The sequence below is a fragment of the Erythranthe guttata genome, chromosome 5, assembly GCF_056151865.1.
Source record: "Erythranthe guttata isolate IM_541 chromosome 5, IM_541, whole genome shotgun sequence".
Taxonomy (NCBI): Eukaryota; Viridiplantae; Streptophyta; class Magnoliopsida; order Lamiales; family Phrymaceae; genus Erythranthe; species Erythranthe guttata.
Genome location: NC_142537.1, coordinates 18,437,501 through 18,463,145, shown reverse-complemented (window position 1 = coordinate 18,463,145; position 25,645 = coordinate 18,437,501). Strand labels below are relative to the sequence as shown.

At 36.8% G+C, this 25,645-nt stretch overlaps 5 protein-coding genes across 7 annotated transcripts in view; 3 read left to right on the top strand and 2 right to left on the bottom strand.

The window, feature by feature from the left end:
* Positions 1-6,628: 6,628 nt before the first annotated feature.
* On the top strand, positions 6,629-14,011 carry LOC105967156 (RNA polymerase II transcription mediator). The gene is made up of 9 exons (XM_012991738.2): positions 6,629-7,505; positions 9,117-9,367; positions 9,464-9,683; positions 10,215-10,328; positions 10,545-10,630; positions 10,742-11,126; positions 11,487-11,942; positions 12,036-12,353; positions 13,367-14,011. The coding sequence occupies exons 2-9, from the start codon at positions 9,279-9,281 to the stop codon at positions 13,679-13,681; spliced, it is 1,983 nt and encodes a 660-aa protein (XP_012847192.2). The 5' UTR covers positions 6,629-7,505; positions 9,117-9,278; the 3' UTR covers positions 13,682-14,011.
* On the top strand, positions 7,488-17,978 carry LOC105967153 (uncharacterized). Of its 2 annotated transcripts, none has more exons than XM_088818175.1 (4): positions 7,488-7,505; positions 15,931-16,132; positions 16,208-16,315; positions 17,014-17,978. In XM_088818175.1, exons 2-4 carry the CDS (start codon positions 15,955-15,957, stop codon positions 17,736-17,738), a joined length of 1,011 nt encoding a protein of 336 aa, XP_088674301.1. In that variant the 5' UTR covers positions 7,488-7,505; positions 15,931-15,954; the 3' UTR covers positions 17,739-17,978. The 2 variants fall into 2 exon arrangements, with proteins under 2 accessions (XP_088674301.1, XP_012847189.2); XM_012991735.2 differs by lacking the exon at positions 7,488-7,505 and adding an exon at positions 14,543-15,018.
* Positions 17,979-18,077: 99 nt separating this feature from the next.
* LOC105967152 (Pentatricopeptide repeat (PPR) superfamily protein) lies at positions 18,078-21,486 on the bottom strand. 2 transcript variants are annotated; one of them, XM_088818174.1, is made up of 3 exons: positions 20,950-21,486; positions 20,650-20,864; positions 18,078-20,577 (listed from the first exon to the last, which is right to left on the bottom strand). In XM_088818174.1, the coding sequence occupies exon 3, from the start codon at positions 20,370-20,372 to the stop codon at positions 18,348-18,350; it is 2,025 nt and encodes a 674-aa protein (XP_088674300.1). In that variant the 5' UTR covers positions 20,373-20,577; positions 20,650-20,864; positions 20,950-21,486; the 3' UTR covers positions 18,078-18,347. The 2 variants fall into 2 exon arrangements, with proteins under 2 accessions (XP_088674300.1, XP_012847188.2); XM_012991734.2 differs by lacking the exon at positions 20,950-21,486 and having other exon boundaries at positions 18,078-20,475; positions 20,650-20,806.
* On the top strand, positions 21,303-22,608 carry LOC105967071 (early nodulin-93-like). The gene is made up of 4 exons (XM_012991634.2): positions 21,303-21,444; positions 21,627-21,688; positions 21,996-22,071; positions 22,390-22,608. Exons 1-4 carry the CDS (start codon positions 21,333-21,335, stop codon positions 22,470-22,472), a joined length of 333 nt encoding a protein of 110 aa, XP_012847088.1. The 5' UTR covers positions 21,303-21,332; the 3' UTR covers positions 22,473-22,608.
* Positions 22,609-23,133: 525 nt separating this feature from the next.
* The window catches only part of LOC105967204 (kinase family with leucine-rich repeat domain-containing protein), a 3,536-nt gene continuing 1,024 nt past the window's right edge, over positions 23,134-25,645 (bottom strand). Inside the window, exons 1-2 of the mRNA XM_012991798.2 lie at positions 23,932-25,645; positions 23,134-23,788 (exon numbers count right to left, since the gene is read on the bottom strand). The exon at positions 23,932-25,645 is cut by the window's right edge and continues 1,024 nt beyond it. Of these exons, the coding sequence (XP_012847252.2) occupies positions 23,346-23,788; positions 23,932-25,645 (2,157 nt within the window). The 3' untranslated portion in view covers positions 23,134-23,345. The remainder of the gene's footprint in view (positions 23,789-23,931) is intronic.

Here is a 25,645-nt window from a genome sequence, read left to right as displayed (position 1 = left end):
CCACAAATTCTCAAGATTCGCAATAACCTCGAAGCCAATCCAAACTTCCGAATCTCCAAAGAAGGACTCGTCCGATTTCAAGATCGTATTTATATTCCCGACGATCCAAATGTCCGCTGACTAATATTAACCGAAGCTCACCAAACCGCGTACACTTGCCATCCCGGAGAAACCAAGATGTACCAAGACCTCAAAAAGCTATATTGGTGGCCTGGAATGAAGAAAGACGTGACCCGATTCGTCGCCGAATGCCTAGTGTGCCAACAAGTCAAAGCGGAACATCAAAGACCCGGAGGCCTACTTCAACCGAACCTAATTCCAGAGTGGAAATGGGAAGCTGTCACGATGGACTTTGTGCAAGGATTTCCGACGTCGGAGAAGAGAAGAAAGAAAAATGGCTGAAGAAAAGAGAAGAATGTAAAGGAGAGGAGGAGGGAAGACCACCCATTTTTATAGTTGAAAACGCAGGGGATTTGAAAAGACCCGCATGCGCTGCATTAATGGCGAGTGGACAGTGCAGACGGCGCTACAACTTTCAAAAAAACAAAAAAAATTATTATTATTTAATCAATCAATTAATTAATCAAAATCTATACGTTTATTCTGCTGAGAAATGTGAAACGAGACACGTTATTCGAAGTAGAGCAATAATTATGCTGAGGAGGCGAGTGGAGGAATGGAATACAAACCGTCTCTCGCGAGGAACGAACTCGCAGCTACTCGCTGCCGGTCACGAGTAACCGCGAGTGGGGGACTAGTTGATCCAGCCCGTTACCGTTCGACAGATCCAGTGAAGCCCAAAGGCCCAATTAGGGTCAAAAGGCACCATTAGGCCCACCAAGAGAGGAGGGCCCATTAAGTTGACGCCTTGTTAGGCGAGAGGGACCAAGCGACCCGCGAGAATGAGAAGCTCTCTCGCTCTCTCACAAGGCTTCTCGCCCGACCAGCCCGGGAGTCGGTGTTAGCTGCACGTGGAGGTATTTAATGCATGTCCAATCCACTGACAGACGCAGAGGAATATCGTTCTGGTCTCCTACTTTTTGCAGCTACAGCCGCCAATGAAATGACATATTAAACTGTATTGAAGGTAATTTGGAGTCCGGGATGCATAATTACCGCGACTGGACAGGTAAATTAAATTGGAGAATATTTGACGTCCGTCCCCTTTCTAGTATAAATAGAGGCAGTAAATACAGGTATCGGGATATACACAAATCTTCTACACCAATTACATATAAAAAAACATAATATCTTCCTCAAGAAGTTACTGACTTGGCCGTTGGAGTGCTAACTCCGGCCTAAGTCCGGTTCTTTTCTTTTTGTAGGTTCATCCGCGGGCCCGGGTCCAAGTTCAGGCCTACCCATCTCTCTAAATTGACCCACCACAAATCCAGCCGGATCAACCTCCCTGACTGAAATAGTTCTGAAAATTGCATAATCACCCCTATACTTGCTCCATCTTCTTAGCCGCTCCACCCAAATTGCAAATTTGACCCCAAAGTGGATCTCTCTTTCACTATCCAAAATATCCGCCACATTTACGAAAATCCACAATACCAAGCACAAATTTTTATGATTTACGATTCAATTCATTCTTATCTATGTCGATTGAAATGTAAACATAAATCTTAAATATCAACTAATTGATCAAATTTTAAGATTTTTAATCCCTTTATTATTATACCTTTTTTTTTTATTTTGTTCCTTAAACTAGAAATGCACCCCAGTGGGGGTCAATTTGTAATTTTTGGAAATCTACCTTGCTGACTGAAACAGTTTTGAAAATTACAGAATCACCCCTATACTTACTCCATCTTTCCACACACTCCACCCAAATTGCAAATTTAACCCTAAAGTGGATCTCTCTTGCAATATCCGAAATATCCGACACCAACGCAGTATGCTTTGACTCCTCCTCATCTATAATCGCGTGTGACTCATTTACGAAAATTCGCAATACAGAGTTTAAAATCTTATGTTTAAGATTCAATTCTTACGATTCAATTCGTTCATACATAAGTCAATTCAAAAGTTAAAATAAATCTTAAGAATCAACAAAACAATCAAATTTTACAGTTTACGATTTAAGAAAACTTTAATTTATTATATTATTTATAATAAACTTGCGATAATTACAGTTTTTGTCCCTATATTATATAGAGTTTTTTATTTTGGTCCTTAAACCGGAAATCCCAAGTGGATGACAATTAGTAATTTCTGCAAATCCACCTACTTGACTGATATAGCTCTGAAAATTGCAGAATCACCCTTATACTTACTCCATCTTCCTAGCCGTTCCACCCAAATTGCAAGTTTGACCCCAAAGTGGATCTCTCTTTCAACATCCAAAAATTCCGCCACATTTATGAAAATTCGCAATTCCGAGCATAAAATCTTATGATTTACGATTCAAATCTTATGATTCAATTCATCCATATCTATGTCGATTCAAATGATAAAATAAATCTCAAATATCAACAAATCGATCAAATTTTACGAATTTTGGTCCCGCTAAAATGTACCTTTTTTTTTTTTGTCCTTAAACCAGAAATGCACCCCAAGTAGGGATGAATTTGTAGTTTCTGGAAATCCACCTCCTTGACTGAAATAGTTTTGAAAATTACAGAATTACCCCTATACTGACTCCATATTCCCAACCGCTCCACCCAAATTGCAAATTTAACCCCAAAGTGGATCACTCTTGCAATATCAGAAATATCTGCCACCAACACAGTATGCTTCTATTCTTCCTCAGCTATAATCGCGTGTGACTCATTTACGAAAATTTGCAATACCGAGTTTAAAACCTTATGATTTACGATTCAAATCTTACGATTCAAACCGTTCATACCTAAGTCGATTCAAAAGTAAAAATAAATCTTAAATATCAACAAAAAGATTAAGTTTTACAATTTAAGATTTAAGAAAACTTTAATTTATTATATTATTTTTAATAAACTTATGATAATTACAGATTTGGTCCCTGTATTATATACCATTTTTAATATCGGTCCTTAAACCGGAAATGCCCCCAAGTGGAGGTCAATTTGTAATTTCTGAAAATCCACATCCCTGGCTAAAACAGTTCTGAAAATTGCAGAATCACCCATATACTTTCTCCATCTTCCCACCCGCTCTACCCAAATCGCAAATTTAACCCCAAAGTGGATCTCTCTTACAATATCCGAAATATCTGCCACCAACGCAGTATGCTTTGACTCCTCCTCATCTATAATCGCGTGTGACTCATTTACGAAAATTCGCATTACCGAGTTTAAAATCTTATGATGTATGATTCAATTCTTACGATTCAATTCGTTCATACCTAAGTCGATTCAAAAGTTAAAATAAATCTTAAATATCAACAAAACAATCAAACTTTACAATTTACGATTTATGAAACTTTAATTTATTATATTATTTATAATAAACTTGTGATAATTTCATTTTTGTCCCTATATTATATACCATTTTTAATTTTGTTCCTTAAACCGGAAATGCCCCACCAAGTGGAGGTCAATTTGTAATTTCCAAAATCCACCTCCCTGGCTCAAACAGTTCTGAAAATTGCAGAATCACCCTTATACTTACTCCATCTTCCTAACCGCTCCACCCAAATTGCAAATTTGACCCCAATATCCAAAATATCCGCCACATTTACGAGAATTCGCAATACCGAGCATAAAACCTTATGATTCATGATTCAAATCTCACAGTTCAATTCATTCATATCTATGTCGATTCAAATATTAAAATAAATCTTAAATATAAACTAATCGATCAAATTTTACAGTTTTTGGTCCCTATATTACATTTTTTTTTTGTCCTTAAACAAGGAATGCACCCCAAGTGGGGGGTCAATTTGTAATTTTTGGAAATCCACTTCCTTGACTGAAACAGTTTTGAAAATTGCATAATCATCACTATACTTACTCCATCTTCCCAACCGTTCCACCCTAATAGCAAATTTAACACCAAAGTGGATCTCTCTTACAATATCCGAAATATCCGCCACCAACGTAGTATGCTTCGACTCCTCAACTATAATCGCGTGTAACTCATTTACGAAAATTCGCAATATCGAGTTTAAAGTCTTATGATTTACGATTCGAATCTTACGATTCAATTATTCATACCTAAATAGATTCAAATGTTAAACTAAATCTTAAATATCGACAAAATGATCAAATTTTAAGATTTACGATTTAATAAAACAATAATTTATTATATTACTTATAATTAACGTGTTATAATTACTATTTTGGTCCCTATATTATATCATTTTTTAGTTTTGGTCCTTAAACCGATAATGCCCCAAGTGGAGGTCAATTGGTAATTTCCGAAAATCCAACTCCGTAGCTCAAGCAGTTCTGAAAATTGCAGAATCACCCGTATACTTACTCAATCTTCCTAACCGCTCCACCCAAATTGCAAATTTCACCCCAAAGTGGATCTCTCTTTCAATATCCAAAATACCCGCCACATTTATTATCACAAGTTTATCATAAATAATATAATAAATTAAAGTTTTCCTAAATCATAAATCGTAAAATTTGTAATTTCTGGAAATCCACCTCCCTGGTTGAAACAGTTTTGAAAATTGCAGAACCACCCCTATACTTACTCCATATTCCCAGCCGCACTACCCAAATTGCAAATTTGACCCCAAATCGGATCTCTCTTGCAATATCAGAAATATCCGCCACCAACGCAGTGTGCTTCAACTCCTCCTCAGTTATAATCGTATGTGACTCATTTACGAAAATTCGCAATACCGAGTATAAAATCATACGATTTACGATTCAAATCTTACGATTCAATTCGTTCATACCTAAGTCGATTCAAAAGTTAAAATAAGTCTTAAATTTCAACAAATCGATCAAATTTTACGATTTAGGAAAACTTTAATTTATTATATTATTTATAATAAACTTGTGATAATTACAGTTTTTGTCGCTATATTATATACCATTTCGAATTTTGGTCCTTAATCGGAAATGCCCCCAAGTGGAGGTTAATTTGTAATTTCAGAAAATCCACCTCCCTGGCTCAAACAGTTCTGAAAATTGCAGAATCACCCCTATACTTACTCCATATTCCTACCCACTACATCCAAATTGCAAATTTGACCCCAAAGTTGATCTCTCTTTCAATATCCAAAATACCCGCCACATTTACGAGAATTCGCAATACCGAGCATAAAACCTTATGATATATGATTTAAATCTTACGATTCAATTCGTTCATACCTAAGTCAATTCAAATGTTAAAATAAATCTTAAATATCAACAAATCGATTAAATTTTACGATTTACGATTTATGAAAATTTTAATTTATTATATTATTTATAATAAACTTGTGATAATTACATTTTTGTCCCTATATTATACATCATTTTTAATTTTGGTCCTTAAACCGGAAATGCCCCCAAGTGGAGGTCAATTTGTAATTTCAAAAAATCCACCTCCGTGGCTCAAACAGTTCTGAAAATTGCAGAATCACAATTATACTTACTCCATCTTCCTATCCGCTCCACCCAAATTGCAAATTTGACCACAAAGTGGATCTCTCTTTCAATATCCAAAATATCCGCTACATTTACGAAAATTCGCAATACCGAGCATAAAACCTTATGATTTACGATTCAATTCATTCATATCTATGTCGGTTCAAATGTTAAAATAAATCTTAAATATCAACAAATCGATCAATGTTTACGATTTTTGTTCCCTATATTATATACCTATTTCGCATCGCACGCCGTCATTCAGGTAGCCTTTAACGGAAGGAAGAAAATTAACTCCTGATTAATCAGCTTTTGTTAACACATAAACGAGTTTGTATTTTGACAATCATTTGTGCACCAGCAAATTCCCTTGTTTCTAAGGGAGTGGACCCCACACCACCCTCCGTAGACAACTTCAAATCGTCACTTCCCATCACCACATTCGACACAAATTTTACCTAATCGTAAAAAAAGGATAAAAAAAATGCAGCCTAAAAATCGATATATGAAAGTATGTCGAAAATACATAATACGATAAGTTCTTGTATTCACCCGAGGCACCCGACACCGCGCTTTGTGCGGTGCTCTACACGTGTGTGTATATATATATATATATATATATATATATATATATATATATATATATATATATATATGCTTGAGTAGGGGTATTTTTGTCATATTTTAGAAAAAAATGTAATGTGATGGGGGTTTTTGTATTTATGTGTAGTACAAGGGGGTGTATGATACAAAATTGATAGTACATGGGTGTTTTTGTATTTAACCCTTTAATTAATTTACGATATTATTACTAATAATAGGAGTTAAATGCAAAATCACCCCCTTTGATTTTCCTAAAGGTCAAAAAAACCCCTGGTAAAATTAAGTGACTAAAACCCCATGTTGATTAGTAGTTAAAGTCATACACTCCCTTCTATTTCGTTCGTATCATTCATGCACTTCCAATGCGACTGCTTGTGCGAATTTTTGTGTGAAAAGACACAAGTGCCCCTCTAAATCTCTCTTAGTTTTCTTGTTCCATTTTAAAAAAATAAAAATAAAAAAAAACAATTACTTAATATAAATAAATTAATTAAAAAACAACAAAACAAAAAAAAAATAAAAAAAATTGGAATTCCTTCTCCGTCAAACTCACCCCGACCCCAAATTCATCTTCTTCGCCCATCTTCTTCTCCGACGTTGCCCAGCGACCGCCGCCGCCGCCGCGAGTTCAGATCTCCTCCAAAGTCGCCGCCAATTAGAGGTCCGGCGAGCTCCACTTCGCCGAATTCTCCGACGAATAGCAAAGCCCATCGCAAAATCCTCTCAAACGCAGCTGCCGCTGCAGCCGCCGCTGAGTGAGAGTTGAGTGGGTGAGGCGTGTCTATGTGAGGTATGAGCTGAGAAATTAAAATCGAAGTGTGCGTTGCTGTAATTTTTTTTCAATTGGAGAAGAGGACTAAATTGAAAGTGTTAGGGACTGAATTGAAAAATTTTGAAAATTTCATTTGAGTCATAAAATTCTAGAGATTGAACATATTTATCTGGAGGGCCTTTTTATCTTTTCGCGAGCGGTCAACGAACAAAAATAAAAAAGGATCGAGTGTGCTTCATTGAACACTTCTTAGGGGGGTTTTGGTGACTTATTTTTTTCCCAGGTGTTTTTTTGGCCTTTAGGAATTACACATGGGAGGTTTTTGCATTTAACTCCTAATAATAGTAATAATATTTTCACTAAAATTAGAACAAAGTATTCCCGTGAAGTAGGAAAGCCCTAGGTTCCATTCCCGAGCTCCTCTCCATCGCCGGCGTCGGCGAATCATTGTAGCACCGCCGTATGCACCCTTATCTTACTCGCTTTTAGAATCTATGGTTCTGGTTTCCTCCTCCGCTATTGAGATTAATTCATCCGTGAATTGCCACTGAGAGTATTTTCATATCTGGGCTAACTGAAATGGCAGTTCTGTGAGATATTTTGAGAGCTCGGTGTAAACTCAGGTAATTTTCTTCTCTCCTATCTTACCGTTGTATACTTGTGTTTTTGCTTTGTGACTGTGGTACTTTTTCCTACAATTTTTTATTCTGTTTGTTGATCTAGCTTTCGCCATTTTCATCTGAATCGGAGCTTATTGTTTATGTTATTTGTATTTTTGTGTGTGTGTTGTTTGCTTGAGGACCAAATAGGAGGATGTGGCAGCTATATTTTGAACCTATGGTGAAACTGTGGATTGAATTTATTTTTTAGGATTATTCTCTACATTTTGCAGGTTAATTTGTTTTCATTTTCATTTGATGTGAAGAAATTTTGGTAAAATATTTCAATAATTGTGGGAACATTACGGATGGCATAGCTAAGTGCGGGGCTTTTGGGTTTTTGAGTAATGCTATGTTCTGTATATTTCAATTTCTATGAAAAAAATATATTTTGGTGTGTATTATCAAGCTGATATTTCAGCAGTCGAACATTGTGAATTTGTGATTTAAGGCTAAAACTTAATATACTCGTAGTTTAAATTAAGAGCTTAGAGTGGCCAGGGAAGCCAGAACACTTAATCTGTATGTCGTATGAATGATAAGGTGAGATGTAATCTGCATCCGTAATGCCTTTCAAATAATAAGGTGAGATTTAATCTGCATCCCCGACGCTTCTCAAATAATGAGCTGACTCAGCGTGGACCTATATAAATTCATTCACTCAGAATTTAGTTGCGTATAAGTATACATGATAATCTATTTATATGCGTCGATGCAGATTTGATGAAGTCATTTCTTTATACTTGTTATTTGAGTGACATTGCTTAACTTATTAGATAATACATATCGAAAATTCCTTAGTCATTTGAAACGTAGACCATTTGCTTTTTTGAGATATTTTCTCTGTAATATTTGTATGCACCGAGGAGGTCGAGAAATCCTCAGGGGGAGGGCAACAACTGGATGCTTATTGTAGTAATGCTATGTTATGAATTTATGGTGTTTATGCAAATATTATCTCAATTATCAAATTCTAACTTGAAACTATGGCTAAATTGAAGAAGCATTTTAACCACTTGCCCGTTCAAAGTCTTAAGTTCCACACGTAAAATGTGATTGTGATGCAGTAGTTAGCAAGATTTTGCTCCAGCTCACGTTCTCACTAAGTAAAGAAAGTAACAAATTTGTTAATAGAGAATTAAGAGGAAACTAATTAGAGGAATAGTACTGCTTACTCACAACTTTTAGGAGCACGCAATTGATAGTAGACATGGTTAAAATTAGAGAACGTTTGGAATAATAAACTAGACCTTGCCGAGTTTTACCTTTGATCTAAAATGTAGACTACGACACAACCTTGAACATGCTGCTGCATCAGATTGTTGGCAGCTCACCACGACGACCACCCTTCGACATTTATCTCTTTCTTATCCCTGTGTGTATATCGAGACACCCATCTAAATAAATTCACAAATAATTATAAATTGCATTGTTTCATATGAGTTGCATAATTAGGGATACAAATTAGTTTTCCTTCCATGCACTAACTTTTAACATCTCTACCCATTTCCATCGTCTTTCTTTATTTATTGTTTTGTATTTTAATTTTTCTAATATCGTGTCTATGTTACACAGGGTGCTCTGAATTTATCGGCTATATTCAATTAGATGTGATCTTCAATAAAAGATTGTCCAAAATTTCCAGTATTCGCTTCTAGACTACTCTCTCTCTCTGTATACTTGGATCCCATTCACAGCTATTGTGGTAAATTTCCTTGGAAAATCTAGCAAGAAAAAATGGACGGGAATCTTGAAATCTCACTTGACAAACTTCCCATTAAAAGGCTAGAATCCATAGAGGAATTTGGCTCTGAACGCTTCCCCTCGTAAGTCTCGCTCACTTACTTTTCTCATTCTATACAGAAAATGTAAAATTATTGTACAGGTGGCTGATGTGATGCTGGTGCTTATTTCTGTGGCAGTGATGTGGATTATGATGAGAAGAGAGTGAACTTGATAAGGAGAATAGACTTTGCATGGGCGGTTGAGAGAGAGGATCCTAGTAAGAAGCGGAAGACAGATGGTGCAACTGCTAAGGAGAGTACATCAACCAATCAGCAGCAATGGCAATGGAAGAGTTTAGTAGAGAACCTGCAATTGGCTCACCAAGAGCTCTCTGTCATTATCGATCTCATAAACACGGTAAAATACTCGAGTTCTTCACTTTTTATAGCACTATCTGTTTATCTTATTGTTATTGTGTATTTAGAAGGATCTTGTTGACTTGACTTGTGTTTATGTGAGTCTGAGTTGATGTATACATAATGCGTTAATCTATAGTTGCAGTTCAAGAGTCGGGTTTTGCTTTGTGTGTGATTCATGTTAATAAATTCAATGATTCATGAAAATGCTCAATTGAAGCTTCTAATATGGGGGTTTAAAAATGTTATGTTATATAGCAGTACTATAGAGTGAGCATCTCCATATATGCACATAATGCACACATTGAAGTTTCCTCTAAGAATTTGAGAAAGCAGATCAAGAAGACTATCAATTGCAAGAGAAATCATGATTGTGCTTAGTCTCATGGTAATATCTCTGTAGTTGCACCATATTCATGGTAGTGTGTGTGTGTTATTGCTAAGGTAAAACAATGGGTTATTATGAGCAGAGGGTTTGAAAGAAAATACAAAAAATAATTCACTTTGCATTGCTTTAATGTTCCACATACAGGTAGAGACAAATGATGCTGTGACAGTTGCAGGCATGACGAGACCAAAGCCATTACCGAATGAGCATTTATCTGACCTTGCTGTGTCTACAGCAACCAAGCTACAGTGTTTCCGGGTATGCTTTTAATCTTTCTAGCCCGGAGGTCATGTTGATTTTGGTCTTCATCATTACCGATAAATATTTTCAGGATAAACATGAATTCTATATTGTTGAACTATGTTCTGTGTATTATTCGGTTGCTGAGACCGATAGTGTAAATTTCCTCTTGATTCCTATTTTTTTTCAGATTTAAATGCCGCAGTATGGCTAAGATCTTGTGTTAATTTGCAGAGTCTTGGAAAATATTTCAAGCAATCTGCAAAAGCATTGGAAGAGCAAATAGCAAGAGAAGCTAGATTTTATGGTGCGCTTATTAGGTAAGTTTTTCAACTCCCGAGGAACTCAGAGGTTTTGTTTGTAACAGTAGGTAAATTGCTTAGCCACTCTGCGATGTTAATCATATTACTTCATTTTCTTATGGAATATAGATTGCAGCAAAATTGGAAAATTAAACAACATCGATTGGTGGCAGCTGCATCTGGCAACGAAGGCTTCTATATCGATTTATTCGACAATTCATTATACAATTCAGCTGCTGTATTTCGCCCATCAATGTCTACAATTCCTGTTGAGCACGATGCAGCTGGAATGCTCACAGTGAATTTGCCTCGAAAGTCTTGCCACACTCTTCAATTTGAGTTTCTTGGATTTAATTCTGCTTATAATTTGAGAAAATTTGGTGAGACTAAGACACCAGACATGACGAAGGATTCTTTTAAGGGACCCGCAAAGGATCATGCTAACGACGACGAACGTGTGAAGGAAATGCATTTAACTCTCCGTGAAGTTCATCGAGCTATACATGATGAACAGGTACAAATTGCTCTTAGTTCTTCTCTCCATTGGCCTCGTTTGGTTCCTAAGATAAGATTAACCAAGATTGAAAACCCAATTGTCTTATTGGACCATGGGATGTCAAATAAATTATCTCCCTGAAAGGCAAGATAGGCCAGGATAAAATAATATTTCCAAGTCGACTGAGAAATTATTGGGTTTACCAAACTTCAAATAAAGTCCTATTATTTAATTAATCTTAATCTCCCCAACCAAACGAGGCCTTATTTTGTATTTTCCTTATTACATCTATTTTTTAGCAATATATATGCAATGATGATGACATTTGCAGCATGTTTGTCTATATGAAACTTCTTATTCATAGTTTTGGTGCTCCAGGTGTTCGATTTGGTAAACCGTGAAGCATGTAACCCGTCGTTGCGTGTGAATCTGACTGGTATAAAAGAAAATTATTTACGCTTAAGCATTGGTCAAGGATCATCAGTTTCCATCTCACTTGTACCATCTGATGAAGATGATCAGACAGTTGGTACTTCTGACAGAGATACTACCGAGTCATCATATGTACCTGTGGAAGGTGGAGCGAAGTTGGGAGAAGGAATTGACAGAGCAAAGAAATTTGGGATCCCAAATCAACTCGGTTTCGAGATTTATTTGCGACAAGTATTTCATGAATATGCATTTGTGAAAGCTAAAAACAAAGCCATGACTTCATCAAGAAGTCAAATTCCTGGCCAGCCACTTAAGGACAATTCGAACATTCTAGGTCATTTTTGCATGTCGATTGCTCACAGAATCTTCTCAAATAAAGTTCTATCCTTGCTGGAAAATCTGGTATGCTGTATACGAAACTGCTAAAATTCTCTAAGTTGGGTTATGTTTATGCCAGACGGACTTCATCTTTTATGTTTTTTTCTGCACTTGAAGGTTTACAGGACGCCTTATGTACGCTTGATTTCTCACCCGACTTGGAATTCTCGGACATCTTCATGGACGCTTTCGATGAAGATTCCTCAATCCATCCTTCACGCAGGTAGACAAATTCAGACATCTGGCGGCGGCACTATCAAGACTGTAAGATCTCAGTTCTGGACTAAGGTGGTGGTCATTGACGATTCCATTAGTGTAGAAGGCGAAGGTGCTCCTAGTGTTGTTGGCCTATTCAAAGGGAAGGCTGACGGCGTTTCTTCTATTAATGGATATGACAGTGACTTGGCAGATCTTCCTATAATACTCCTGCAGCAGGTTCGAAATTATGCCTTTTTTTGTTAGTCAATTTAAATAGAGATTATTACTGCATGTTTGAGGCATCTTTTCCTCCATAACGCATAGTGTGAGGGTGGGGTAAATGAGTTGAGTACAATATTATGTGCTTTAGCTCAGAAGAAAAATCGATCTAGAGCTTGATTTTGTTGAGCTTCAAGCTACAAGCTCAAGCTCGTCAATAAGAAAGTACATTTTTAAATATTGAATTAAAAAATATAAAAAAATAGATTATATCTTGAGTAATTATTAGTTTGCGAAAAGAAAGTTTATTTAGGATTTTAGTGTGGAAAGAGCTTAATATTTTAAAATGAAAGTTAGAAATAAATTAGAGTAGTAGAGTAAGAATGGATGAATATATAAATAGATACTAACGAATAATAATTTAAATATTGTACTTTCACAGTTTCACTAATAAGAAAGTTTATTTAGGATTTTAGTGTGAAAAGAGCTTAATATTTTTAAAATGAAAGTAATAATATAAATTAGAGTAGTAGAGTAAGAATGGATGAATATATAAATAGATACTAACGAATAATAATTTTAATACTGTATTTTCACTAATTATTTGTGGAAGATGAAGACATGTGCATGCATGAATTAGAGGTATAAACTGGGAATAAGTTGGGATATGTTAAGAGATGATAAATAACGAGCACATGTGCCATGCTCAATATTTATGTACGACAGCGGAATCTTGATCCAATGTAAATTAATTTATAATTTCAAAATATTAAATATCTATATGTCCCATCTTCCCTTTGAGAAACAGAATAAGTTTGCTTTGGAACTGGTCATGCTCGTATTTCCTCGTTTATAGGGAAGCTATTTGGTTAAAATTCATAAAAGGAAATTTTTCTTCATACATCAACACAAGGCTTATATAACGCATAGCCTATGCATTTGTTACATTTTAGGTAGTATAATTACTGCTAAATGCATATTCTTAAATTAATATTGTCGATTTATTTTACTTTTTTATTTTCATGAATCAGGTTGCTAGTCAAATAATCCAGTGGCTACATGAGGAATCACTTACTGTTGGTATAAAAGCAACGAGAGACTTCTTATCACTTGCTTTCGAGCTGGAGCAGGGTGAAATAGTCCGACTCGTGGCTCATGTAGACCCTGAAGATACTCAGGGATGCATCTCTTGGTGGCTCACTATAGATAACGGATTCATCGAAGAACACAAACTTCATTCATACACGTCCAATTTTGAATCGGAAACCAGAAAATTCTTGGGATATTTGTCTCTTGATCTGCTGTACTCGACTTTGTTGGACTTTTTGAATCTGTGCAGCTGTTGAGAGTGATAGTCGGGGGAATGATAATCGCATCCGAATTAGATAATTAGATTTATTTTGATTTTTCGGGTCTGCCCGTTGAATGTGTAGTGTACCTCCCCGGAGTATACCACTAGAAATACGAAGAGTAGTTAAATATGTAATTCTTATATAATTTTTCGAACATGTAAAGAACTTAAATAACTTAAATGGGACAACATGGTTTGTTATTTGTTCTTTTTTTTTTTTTCTCCCTTTTCTGGGAATTAGATATTTAACTTTTTTAGGGATATGTACTTTACTTCATATAGTGGGATAAATTGTTAATTGGTTAATTTAGTTCTCATTATTGGATTTGGTACTGGTTTTGTTATTAGAGGAAAGTTAGGTGTGAATCTGCACCCTCTTTTATATATATTTTAGCAGTGTTTGAATTGTAATAACATTTCCCAAATTGTTGATTTAATTTTATTATTGACATAAGAATTGAGTTTATTTCATGTTAGACTTGTATTATAATCTTTCATTCTCTCTCACACACACACAGTCCACGCGTAAACTACAGTTTGCATCCCTCAAGTTTGCATTCATATAAAACACGTTTGGTCCCTTTTGCTTTAAAAATTCAACATTTTTAGTCGTTCCGGTCAATTTTTCGTTAGTGCTAATAGAATCAAGAGTATGTCGATGACTTCCTTAACTGACGAACTACCGGTAAATTGACGAAAATGATGAAAATGACAAAAAATGTTAAATTATTGAATCAAATGTGTTATTTTGAAAATATGAGGACCAAATATGAAATCAATGCAAACTTGAGGGATGAAACCTGTAATTTTTCCATAGTCCAACATTGAAAATTTGAATAAATTATGTTAAAATTCCATAAAAATGACGTATGTTAAAATTGCAAGATCCCCATCACAAATTCAATTCCTGCCATGCTATTGAAAGTAAAAAAAAAAAAAAAAAAAAGTAAAATTTAATATGATTATTCATCAAATTAGTAACCGGTGTGTTTTGTCCAATAATACTTTACTTGATAAGTAGTTCTACACTACACGTGAGCACTTTTTCCACAATTTAATTAATTTATGATATTATTACTAATAATAGTAATAATATTTTCACTAAAATTAGAAGAAAGTATTCCCGTGAATTAAGAAAGCCCTAGGTCCCATTCCCCAGCTCCTCTCCATCGCCGCCGTCGGCGAATCATTGTAGCACCGCCGTATGGTTCTGGTTTCCTCCTCCGCTATTGAGATTAATTCATCCGTGAATTGCCACTGAAAGTATTTCATATCTGAGCTGACTGAAATGGCAGTTCTGTGAGATATTTTGAGAGCTCGGTGTAAACTCAGGTAATTTTATTCTCTCGTATATACCCGTTGTATACTTGGGTTTTTGCTTTGTGACTGTGGTATTTTTTCCTACAATTTTTTTTATCTGTTTGTTGATCTAGCTTTCGCCATTTTCATCTGAATCGGAGCTTATTATTTATGTTTATTTGTAATTTGTGTGTGTGTGTGTGTGTGTGTGTGTGTGTTGTTTGCTTGAGAACCAAATAGGAGGATGTGGCAGCTATATTTTGAAGCTACGATGAAACTGTGGATTGAATTTATTCTTAGGATTATTCACTACATTTTGCAGGTGAATTTGGCTTCATTTTTCAATAATTTGGTAAAATATTTCAATAATTGTGGGAACATTACGGATGGCATAGCTAAGTGCGGGGCTTTCAAGTAATGCTATGTTCTGTATTTATCAATTTCTATGAAAAAAAATATATTTTGGTGTGTATTATCAAGCTGATATTTCAGTAGCCGAACATTGTTGAATTCGTGATTTAAGGCTAAAACTTAATATACTCGTAGTTTTAATTAAGAGCTTAGAGTAGCCAGGGAAGCCAGAACACTTAATCTGTATGTAGTATGAATGATAAGGTGAGATGTAATCTGCATTCCTAATGCTTCCCAAATAATAAGGTGAGATTAAATCTGCATCCCCGACGCTTCTCAAGTAATGAGGTGACTCAGCGTGGACCTATATAAATTCATCCACTAAGAATTTAGTTGCATATAAGCATACATGATAATCTATTTATATGCGTCGATGCAGATTTGTTGACCTTATTTCTGTATACTTGTTGTTTGAGAGACATTGCTTAACTTATTAGATATACATATCGAAAATTCGTTAGCCATTTGAAACGTAGAGCATTTGCTTTTTGAGATATTTTCTCTGTAATATTTGTATTATGTGTTTAAATGTAGGGATATACTTCAATAGCTTCCATAATGAAGCCAAGAACCAACGAGGCACCGAGGAGGTCGAGAAATCCTCAGGGGGAGGGGAACAACTGGATGCTTATTGCAGGGAGTGCTTTGCTGAGTACATTGTCAATTCGCCTCGGTTATAAGCTTAAGCAGGTCTTTGATGCTAAACAAGTGGACAATAATAGCAAAAATCTGAAAGGTGTGCAATGCATGCTGATGTGGACTTATTCTGGAATTTTGTCTATACTATTTGAGAGTTGTTTTCTAATTGCAGCAAATGGGAAATCTGCTGATGATCGAAAGAAGTCGGGGAGTTGCCATTTGCATTCTAATGGTTGTTGTTTTCCCCAAGATGAAGATGGTTGCTACAACCATTATCCAGGTATAAAGTCTTGGTCCTCGTAATATGGGCGCCTTTAGATAATTTGAGTAACAAATTTAACTTCTCCAGTTTTTTCCTTAGATATTTGTGTGTATGTTTCATAATCCAATTGGATTTTCCTTCATGATTTTTCTGTCCGTCTCCGTCTTGTAGAATAAATACCGTTTTCAGTTTACACTTTCTGTTGTGAAGAAACCATGCTTTGTAAAGCAAATGTTTTCACTACTAGGCTAATGCTACTCCCTCTTTCCCATTTTATTTGTCGTTTTAGGCTAATGCACACGTATTAAGAAAACTAATAAAATTAAAAACCTGATAAAGTGAGTAAGAGACCCCCTCTCTTTAATTGTTTCACCATTAATTATCTCTCAATAAATTAAGAATAGTAAGGGCAGAATTGAGAAATGTATAATAAATGCTTCACTGGAATTCTAAGTGATAAATAATTTGAAAAAACAAAATCTCCAAAGTGACGAATACTATGGAAAGGAGGCAGTATTGACTATTAAATGTGGTTCAAATTAGATTTAGAGAAATGGATATCTTAATAGGATGTTACAAAATGAATATAATGGATATCCCACCAGAACGCATAACTCGGTTTTTACCCCTTTTTTCAAGCTTTTGCATGACATCGAAGATGTATTCTCTTACAATCTCTTCTGATTATACACTGATATCTGCCCTCATCAAAACAGCGTCCAGAAATGCAGCGGATATCAAACAGCACTGCAACAGCCAACATATGTCAGAATCCGAAATGGTTCTCCCACTCGTAAGTGTCCCAACTTCCGAGTTCAACAAAGACAACAACGGTGTGATGTGGTCATCTTCCCCCGACCGCCTAGAGCTGCCCCACAAACCTTTCCACCAATCAAACAGCTCCGAGTCGCCATGCGTATCGGAAGCAGGTTCAGACATCTTCAGCAAACGCGAGGTCATACACAAGCTGCGACAGCAGTTGAAGAGAAGAGACGACATGGTACTCGAAATGCAGGACCAAATTGCCGAACTCCAAAACTCCCTCAGCATGCAGCTTTCGCACTCTTCGCACCAGCAAGCGCTCCTCGATTCTGCAAACAGGGATTTGTTCGATTCGGAAAGGGAAATTCAGAGATTGAGAAAAGCAATTGCAGATCACTGTGTCGGACATGTTGATAAGTCGCCCCCTTCGGTTCCGATTTGGCCCCCCGAGGGGCGAAACGGTCATTCGAATGGATATCCGGAAGTTGAAAGCAATTTGGAGTCTTCTTTGTCGGGGGAAAAGATAGAAATGTTGAAGAGGGAAGTCAGTGAGTTGAAAGAGCTGATTGATGGGAAAGACTACTTGCTTCTAAGCTACAAGGAGCAGAAGTGTGAGCTGTCGGTGAAGATCAAAGAATTGCAGCAGAGATTGGATTCTCAACTACCGAATATTTTGTAGGCGTATTTGAGCTTCTTGTGCATATTTCTCGTGTGGGTTCAATTTTTTTTTTCCTCTATTTTTTTTTCCCTTGTTTGGTTTTAAGCTCTCAATTTTGGGAAAGTTCGTTCGTGTTTTTCGTGTTCCTTTCTCTGGAGTGGTTTCTTGTTTGTGCATATATGGAAAAGATTATTAGATGTTCGCGAATTTAGAGCTCGACGTGAATTAATGAGTAACACGTTTTTTAGTGTGGCGAGCTTATGTTTTGGACTTTGGACATATTGAACAGGCAAAAATCTCTATTGGGTTTTCAACAGTTTAGTATCTACTACAAGTTGGTCATTTGTGTTGAACGCTTCAAAGTTCACCAAATCGAACGATTAACCCAGAAACCGTTTATCGTACAGTAATGCATATAAACAAATTAAAGGGAAACAACAATTTCAGAGGAGGAAAATAAAAATAAAGATGAGAGCCATGCTTACCTTGATTATGAGCAAAGGAATGAGAAAAGTTGACTTCATGTTTTTTTCTCTTTGGAGTTGCATCAAGTGAAAAAACAATCCCCTTAACTTAGACAAAATATGACCACATAATAAAATCACTGAGAGAAGCTCTTATCAGATTGCTTCAACTTATTCCGACCAATTTCCGGAATGCCTGAACATGCTCGATCCTCTTGCTTTGAGTCTCGTCTTTAGCATCAGATTCGGTTAAAGTCCGATAAAGATCCCTGTGAAATTTCAAGAACTCGGTTTTATAGCTCCACTTATCCAAGAACATACCGTTCTTGATCATGAATCCAATCACCTCCATAACCCTCTCGAAATATCCTCCCCGAATAAAATTCAGAAGCAACAACTCGTACAAATCTATGTTATATACCGTATTCCGATTATTCACCATGGACCTTTTGATGTCGCCCCACAAGCTCGTGATTTCACGATACATTCCCAATGAACTGTACCCACAAATCATATGGAAAAAAGTCGAAGCGTTAGCCTGGATTTTCATCTTATGCATTTTGCGGTACGTCTGTGTTGCGTCTTCGATCATTTTCGCCTTTGTGAAGAAGTATAGAGAGGAATTGTACTCATGAACCAAAACGGAAGTTGCTTTTTCCTCTTCTCTCATATTTTGGATTATAGAGTTGGCTAAATCTGATTTCGATACTGCAGTCTCTTTCGTATCATCAGAAAAATTTATATCGATGCCAACTTTCTTGATTTGTCTTAATAGTCCTTCTGCTTCCCTCGGCATATTTTCCTTGTAATAACAAGTCAACAGGTATTTATACGAACTTTCCCTCACACTGTACTTCTCCGATTCAAAATCCTCTAAAAGATCGTGAGCAGTTTCAAGCCATCCCATGTAAATACAAGCGTCGATTACATCTGAACACGAACTGTTATTATGCGGTGAACTTAGCATACTCTGAATGCTAATAAGAAGTTTCGAGAGATCGCTAATTCTCCCACATCTCTTGTACCCAATAACGAGCTTTGCCAACCCATTATTACTCAGAACAAATTTCCCGTTCTTGTACAAGACAAGCTCGTTTTTACTGTCCACTTTATACACAAAATCCTTCTGTAATTGCTGGGGTAAAAACTGCAGTTTTAACCCCATTTTGATTTTGTCCGATCCAATCGAGACAGTGCAATATCCCTTTTGTTCTCTCGGAGAAGGGTTCGGTTCGCGATTTCCAGACAGCTCCAGCAAGAGTGCAGACACACTGTCGATATCGTTGAACTTGAAATGCAAGCAAATCAAACGGTCGTAAAACTGCTGATAGTGACGAGATAAAGTAACCGGAACTGCATCAATATAGTCTTTGAATTTCTTCAACTCATCCCTCGTGCCATTCATTTCATGTACACGAGCAATAATGACAGCTGTGTCCGCATCGGCTGTAACTCCTGTAATTGACATCAGCTCCATAATTTGCTGACCTTTTAAAGAATTTCCAAATCTCACACATGAATCAAGAACGAGGTAAAAAATCGTGACATCGGGCTTCGTCAGCTGACAAGATTTCTTGACACTTAGTTTCTGAAAACAGTAACAAATTTCCTCCAAGATATTCGACGCTAAATACGACCCAGTTTCCGTCTTGACCAAATGCAGAAACACCATTCTTAAAACCTCCAACGAAGGTAAACTATTCTTGTCCAGCATTATTCGGAGAATGTTCGAAGCAGGAACAGGAATTTGAGCCCTCGACAAAGAAAGGACAAGCTTCGTCATAACATCGTGCCTGAGTAAAACCGACTTCTCTCTCGAAATCGAGAGAGCTAAATCGGAAGCTCGACGGAGGTATTTGGAATCTGATGTATACGAAAACTCCGTTATCAGATTAGAAATAAATAGCTGTTCGGGGTAACCGTAAACGAGCTTGAAATCTTGGTAAGTTTTCCATGCTTCATCCAATTGGTGCTCCTTCAGAGCTTTTTCGAGCTTTTCTAGCAAAATCCACTGAGAGGGTTTTTTGGAGGATAACTTTTCGAGCTTCTCAGCTATAGTCGAAAATTCTTCGGAAAATCGATTACGGTGTGACCTATTATTATTATTACTACTGCAGGCATTTCTTCCACCAAGTATCAATCTCAAGAAACCAGTTTGGTTAGCTCTTATTAACGATTGGAGCTTTGACATTGGAATGAAATTTCAAGATATTAACATCACCCTTATATCAATGACGTCATCAATGCTTGAAAATTAGGATATTGAAATCAACGAACCGCTGGAACGATTCCTCCTTCGCATATGCAGTTTATGAAATCGTTGAAGAAAGAAACCTAGAAAAATAGTTGAAGTTCAGTTCAATTTTTTCAATGGAGGAGGAGCACAGTTAGGCTTTCTATAAAATAAATTCACAAGTTAATAAATAAAAAAGTTGTCAAAATCATGTTTTACGAGCATAATCACGAACCTTGGAAAGTACGGAGGTATGAAGGCGATTTTAGAAGGAGATTATTAGGGCGAGAGAAGAACGCGGCGGCGAACGACGGCGTTGTAGGTGGCGGGTTGCTTCACTGCGTTTTCCTTTTCATGGAATTAGAATTGGAAAAATTACAATTTTCATCCTTTAAGTTTGTACGGTTTTCTCTTTTGCTCCCTCATGTTCATAAAAAATACATTTAGTCCCTCATATTAATAATTTAACTGTTTTGGTTATTTCCATAAATTTACCGTTACTACATAAGTTAACTCAGTGAAAGGCACACTCCACTAGCGCTAACGGAAATTTTACGGAAATAACTAAAATTTTAAACTTTTGTAACATGAGGGACTAAATGTATTTTTTGTGAAATATGAGGGGTCAAATGTGACATCGGTGCAAACTTGAGAGATTAAAACTGTAATTTTCCCAATTAAAGTTTAGAACGCGCAACAAAAAAACAAAAGCGTGCTTCTTCACCAACAAATACAACTGAAGTCGCGATTTTCGTCGCTTCTTATGACTCACCGCCGAGTTAACGCACGAGTCAGCATCTCCGCATAAGAGCAAACCGATTTTCTCGAATTTTCAATTTTCTCTCTCGAAACTCTGCAATTTCCATCAAAAGCTCACTGAAGTAAAAATCAACAGACAAAAAATCTCCGATCAGATAAATGGGAATTCCATCAGAAATGAGGGACTTATTTGCAAATCGAAATAAATCTTTGATGATCGCATCTCCAATTGAAGATGAGAAAATTCTCCGATCTAAGCAGTGCACTCAAGGTTTTTTTTTTTTGCTGATAAAAGGACTCGCTAATTGAGTTTAATTTTTTTATTTGCATTTCTAGGTAAATTTTTTTTTTTTTGAGAGTGCATTTCTAGGTAATTAGTGTAGACTAATACTAATTAGTGATTACTAATTATTAATTATTTGCTTAAACTATGGTGTTTATTTTGGCTTGCAGAAGGGGTTCGTGCTGGAGCGAAAGCTGCTGCAGTTGCATGTGTTGCCACCTCTATACCTACCGTGCGTAATTTTTCTCCGTTTATTGCGATTTTTCATATTTATCGAATGCCGATTATTTCGTTCAAGTTATTATTAATTCGAAAATGATCGATTAATCGCCGAACTAAAAGGTTAATAAATAAAATGCTCGTGAAGTTGAATCGCTCACTCTGATGTTTTACGTGCGGTCGAATTCATGATTGTTGCTATTTTCACTTCCCTATTCGATATCTTTTTGTTTAAGGTATTTTAATTTGAACTTAGATATTTTAATTATAAGTTCGTTTATATACGCGCGTAAAACTATAAATGTGCCGAAATTTTTCAGCTGGTAGCTGTTCGAAAAATTCCTTGGGCAAAGGCGAATCTCAACTATACCGCCCAGGCACTCATTATATCCGCTGGTAAGTTCGTTAATTAGAATATTTTGGACATGTTTACTTGTGAATAATTGATTCTTCGAGGAATTGAGAGTGTTTTATTAACGGCATTTTAGACTGATCGTCTCATAATTGTAGTATAACTAGCTGAAATCAATAATAAAATGTACCGGCTCTGTCGATTGGCCGACGTTATTTCTTGTGTTTTAAGGATTGGTATATGGCCTTTCGAGTATATGTTATTCGAGGATGGTATTATGGCTTATATATATTTTCCCTTGTGAAAATTTATGAATATTGATTATTTTTTTAATATATATATTTTTTTTGGATGATGAACAGCTTCTATAGCAGCATACTTCATCACAGCTGACAAAACCATATTGGAGTGTGCTAGGAGAAATGCACATTACAAATCACCTTAAGAAAATGAAAGTCCTTTTTGATGCTGTAATAACTGCTTTTGTGCTCAACTTTACATGGTGGCTTCTGTTTATATTCTTCAAGCTTCTGTAAGTACTGTTTTCGATCGATATATATTCTCGATTTTGGTGGTTTTTTTATTTTCTTTAGTGGAGTGAAGTGTGTATATATATATATATATATTAAATATAAGGGTAAATGACGGCTACCCATGAGGTAAAGTCAAATTACAAAAAAAAAGAAAAAAAAAAAACTCGTGTTTGGGTAATTACTGCCAACCCCTCAATAATGAATCTTCTTACAAGTTTGCGTGGCAAATTTAGTGGAATATAATCTTCTAGATTATGTGGAATATTTTTGTGCAATATTTTTCAGTTTGTAACCGTTTTACCCCATTCGAGCTCCACATTTTGAAACAAGATAATCATAAGATGTGTCTCTTGGGTTGTAAATATCAGATTGTGGTGCATCACAAACTGCATTTTTGCACAGAACGAGTACAATCTAGAGAATATTCCACGGAATCTAGAAGATTCTGTTGAATTTGCCACCATAAGGTTGAACGTGTAAGAAGATTTGTAATTAAGCGGTGGTTGTAATTACCCAAACATGAGAGATTTTTTCGTAATTTGACATTACCTCGGGGGGCTAATTTACTCTAAATAAAGAAAAAGATAGGATCTTATTTGCATAAATACAGTTCCCTCACAACATATACAATTACAGTTTATCGGTACTCAGACTCTGCTTACAAGTACTCTGCCTTCCCATAATACAGTTAAACATTATTTTAACTATTCTTATAACTTATAAGTATACACCTAAATCTAACCAAAGTACCCAAAAATCACATTTCCCTTAAAACCATTTTAGTATTACACAAGGCTCACCAAACTGTTATCGATTTCATCCATCAACTTCTTCGAATCACACCTGTAACTCGAGATATACTTATCCTCGTCAAGAAGTGGTGCCACGTCGTACTCTTTTCCCGCCTTTTTTCCGTCGAGAGATTTGCATCGGAGAAGAATCTTCGTAACCTCTTTCATGGTGGGCCTACTTGTAGGCAACGGGCTAGTGCACATTAGCCCGAGCTTGAAAACACTAATAATTTCTTCCAAATAAAATGGATCTTTTATTTCTTCGTCTATTGCTTCGGCGATGGGTTCTTCTTCTCCGTAGCGCTTCCACGCCCACTCCGCTAGGCTTGTGTGTTCATCGCCGCAATTGGGTGCTCTACCGGTTACTAGTTCCAATAGCACCACTCCGAAGCTGTAAACGTCGATTTTCTCGTTTACTTTCGTTGTGTAAGCGTACTCTGCAAGAAGATTAGTGTATATTTAGACCTTGTTTGGTTGCCACAATTAGGTAAAATGTAAATCTATATAAGATATTTACTATATAAAGGTGCATTATAAGTGGAAAAAATACTTAGTTATATATTTTGTTCAACATGATTACCTGGTGCAAAATACCCAAAGGAGCCAGCCACAGCAGACATAGTATTAGCCTCCCCTTTCTTGATCAAAATCTTAGCCAATCCAAAATCCGCTATTTTCGCCCTGAAATCCGAATCCAACAAAATATTGCTCGATTTCACGTCACGGTGAATTATCGCAGGCGTACAATCATGGTGCATATAGCAAAGCCCTTGTGCAGCTCCAATCGCAATTCTCAATCTAGCCGCCCAATCCAACACAACACCATTTCTCAATTCTCTCTTCTTCCCATAAAGCCATTTATCAAGACTACGATTCTCCATATACTCGTAAACAAGAAGCTTCGAATCATCGCTCGCAATGCAGCACAATAGCTTCACTATATTGGAATGGCGAACAGAGCCAAGTATTTCGACCTCCGCCAGAAACTCCTTCTCGAGCAAATAATCGACTTTTTTATCGCTCCAGATCCTCTTCACTGCCACGTGTTGACCGTTTCTGTCAACCGCGATTTTGTACACTTTTCCCGATCCACCAGAGCCGATCATATTAGTTTCGGACAAACTAGACAATATATTAACCTCGGTGAAATCTAGCCTTTGGAACGAGGTTAGTTTCCATGTTGCAAGATCTCGGTTAAGCTTCTTCCTCTTGCAGTCTCTAACTAAATACTTAGTCATCAAGACAGAGATCAAGAAAAGGGCTAACACTAGAACTACAATAACAGCAAGAAATTTCGGTGGGAGTTTCTTGGTTTTGTTGAACCCTGCGTAACAGCTACGAAGATTGGAGATTGAATTGGTGGTGCAGAGGTTTGGGTTGTTCAAAAAACTGTTTTGGTAAGCTGAATTATCGAACTCGATTGGGATTTTTCCGGTGAGATGATTGGACGAAAGGTTGAGAGAAGTGAGCTTCAATTGCCCTAACTGAGGTGGGATTTCACCGGAAAATTGATTTTCCGATAAGTCTAGATCAAGAAGATCGGGTAATGAGCCTAACTTCGGTGGGATTGGGCCGGATAATTTATTCCTTGCGAGATTCAAATTATTGAGATTTTTCCATGAGAGTATTTCAGATGGTAATTCACCTGAAAGAGAGTTTCCATCAAGTACCAAAGTGATGATTTGACGAAGGCTTGTTAATCCTTGCGGGATTGGCCCCGTGAAGATGTTGTTACTTGCTTTGAACACAATCAGATTTGCCCAGGATGACACGTCAGACGGTATTTCGCCGGAGAATTTGTTGTTGCTGATCTCCAAACGGGTCAAGTTCCAGGCGACCCGACTCGGAAGTTGGCCGGAGAATGAGTTGTCGCTCAGCATCATACTGGTCATGTTTTGTGCAGACCAAAGTCCCGGCGGAACCTCGCCGGAGAAGCTATTGCTGTAGAGCTGCACCGAGCGGAGTGTTTGGCAATTCGCGAGTGATTTCGGAATTTGGCCGGTTAAATTGTTGTTGAAAGCCACCACACCGAACAGAGTCTTGCCGGCGCATAAGTTTTCCGGTAGGTTTCCGGTGAAATGGTTGTCGGAGACTTCGAAAGCTTCGAGGTTTGAGTGAAGCCCCATCTCCGACGGCAATTCGCCGCTCAAATTGTTTCTGAAACACCGGAAATTCTTCAGGGCTGGGATTAAACCTATGCTTGGCGGCAATTCACCGTGCAATTCGTTTGCAAAGAGATTCAAAAGCTCGAGATTCTTCAGTTTGCCGAAATCTTCTGGTACTTCGCCGGAGAG

What these genes read in the sequence shown, in the direction of transcription:
- LOC105967152 (XM_088818174.1), bottom strand. Translation starts at nt 20,372, where the DNA reads ATGTCAAAGCTCCAATCGTTAATAAGAGCTAACCAAACTGGTTTCTTG.
- LOC105967156 (XM_012991738.2), top strand. Translation starts at nt 9,279, where the DNA reads ATGGACGGGAATCTTGAAATCTCACTTGACAAACTTCCCATTAAAAGG. An exon ending in GGCTCTGAACGCTTCCCCTC is followed by an intron (nt 9,368 to 9,463) that starts GTAAGTCTCGCT and finishes TTTCTGTGGCAG; the next exon opens with TGATGTGGATTATGATGAGA. An exon ending in CTATAATACTCCTGCAGCAG is followed by an intron (nt 12,354 to 13,366) that starts GTTCGAAATTAT and finishes TTCATGAATCAG; the next exon opens with GTTGCTAGTCAAATAATCCA.
- LOC105967153 (XM_088818175.1), top strand. Translation starts at nt 15,955, where the DNA reads ATGAAGCCAAGAACCAACGAGGCACCGAGGAGGTCGAGAAATCCTCAG. An exon ending in TAATAGCAAAAATCTGAAAG is followed by an intron (nt 16,133 to 16,207) that starts GTGTGCAATGCA and finishes TTCTAATTGCAG; the next exon opens with CAAATGGGAAATCTGCTGAT. An exon ending in TTGCTACAACCATTATCCAG is followed by an intron (nt 16,316 to 17,013) that starts GTATAAAGTCTT and finishes TCATCAAAACAG; the next exon opens with CGTCCAGAAATGCAGCGGAT.
- LOC105967071 (XM_012991634.2), top strand. Translation starts at nt 21,333, where the DNA reads ATGGGAATTCCATCAGAAATGAGGGACTTATTTGCAAATCGAAATAAA. An exon ending in ATCTAAGCAGTGCACTCAAG is followed by an intron (nt 21,445 to 21,626) that starts GTTTTTTTTTTT and finishes TTTGGCTTGCAG; the next exon opens with AAGGGGTTCGTGCTGGAGCG. An exon ending in TTGCCACCTCTATACCTACC is followed by an intron (nt 21,689 to 21,995) that starts GTGCGTAATTTT and finishes GAAATTTTTCAG; the next exon opens with CTGGTAGCTGTTCGAAAAAT.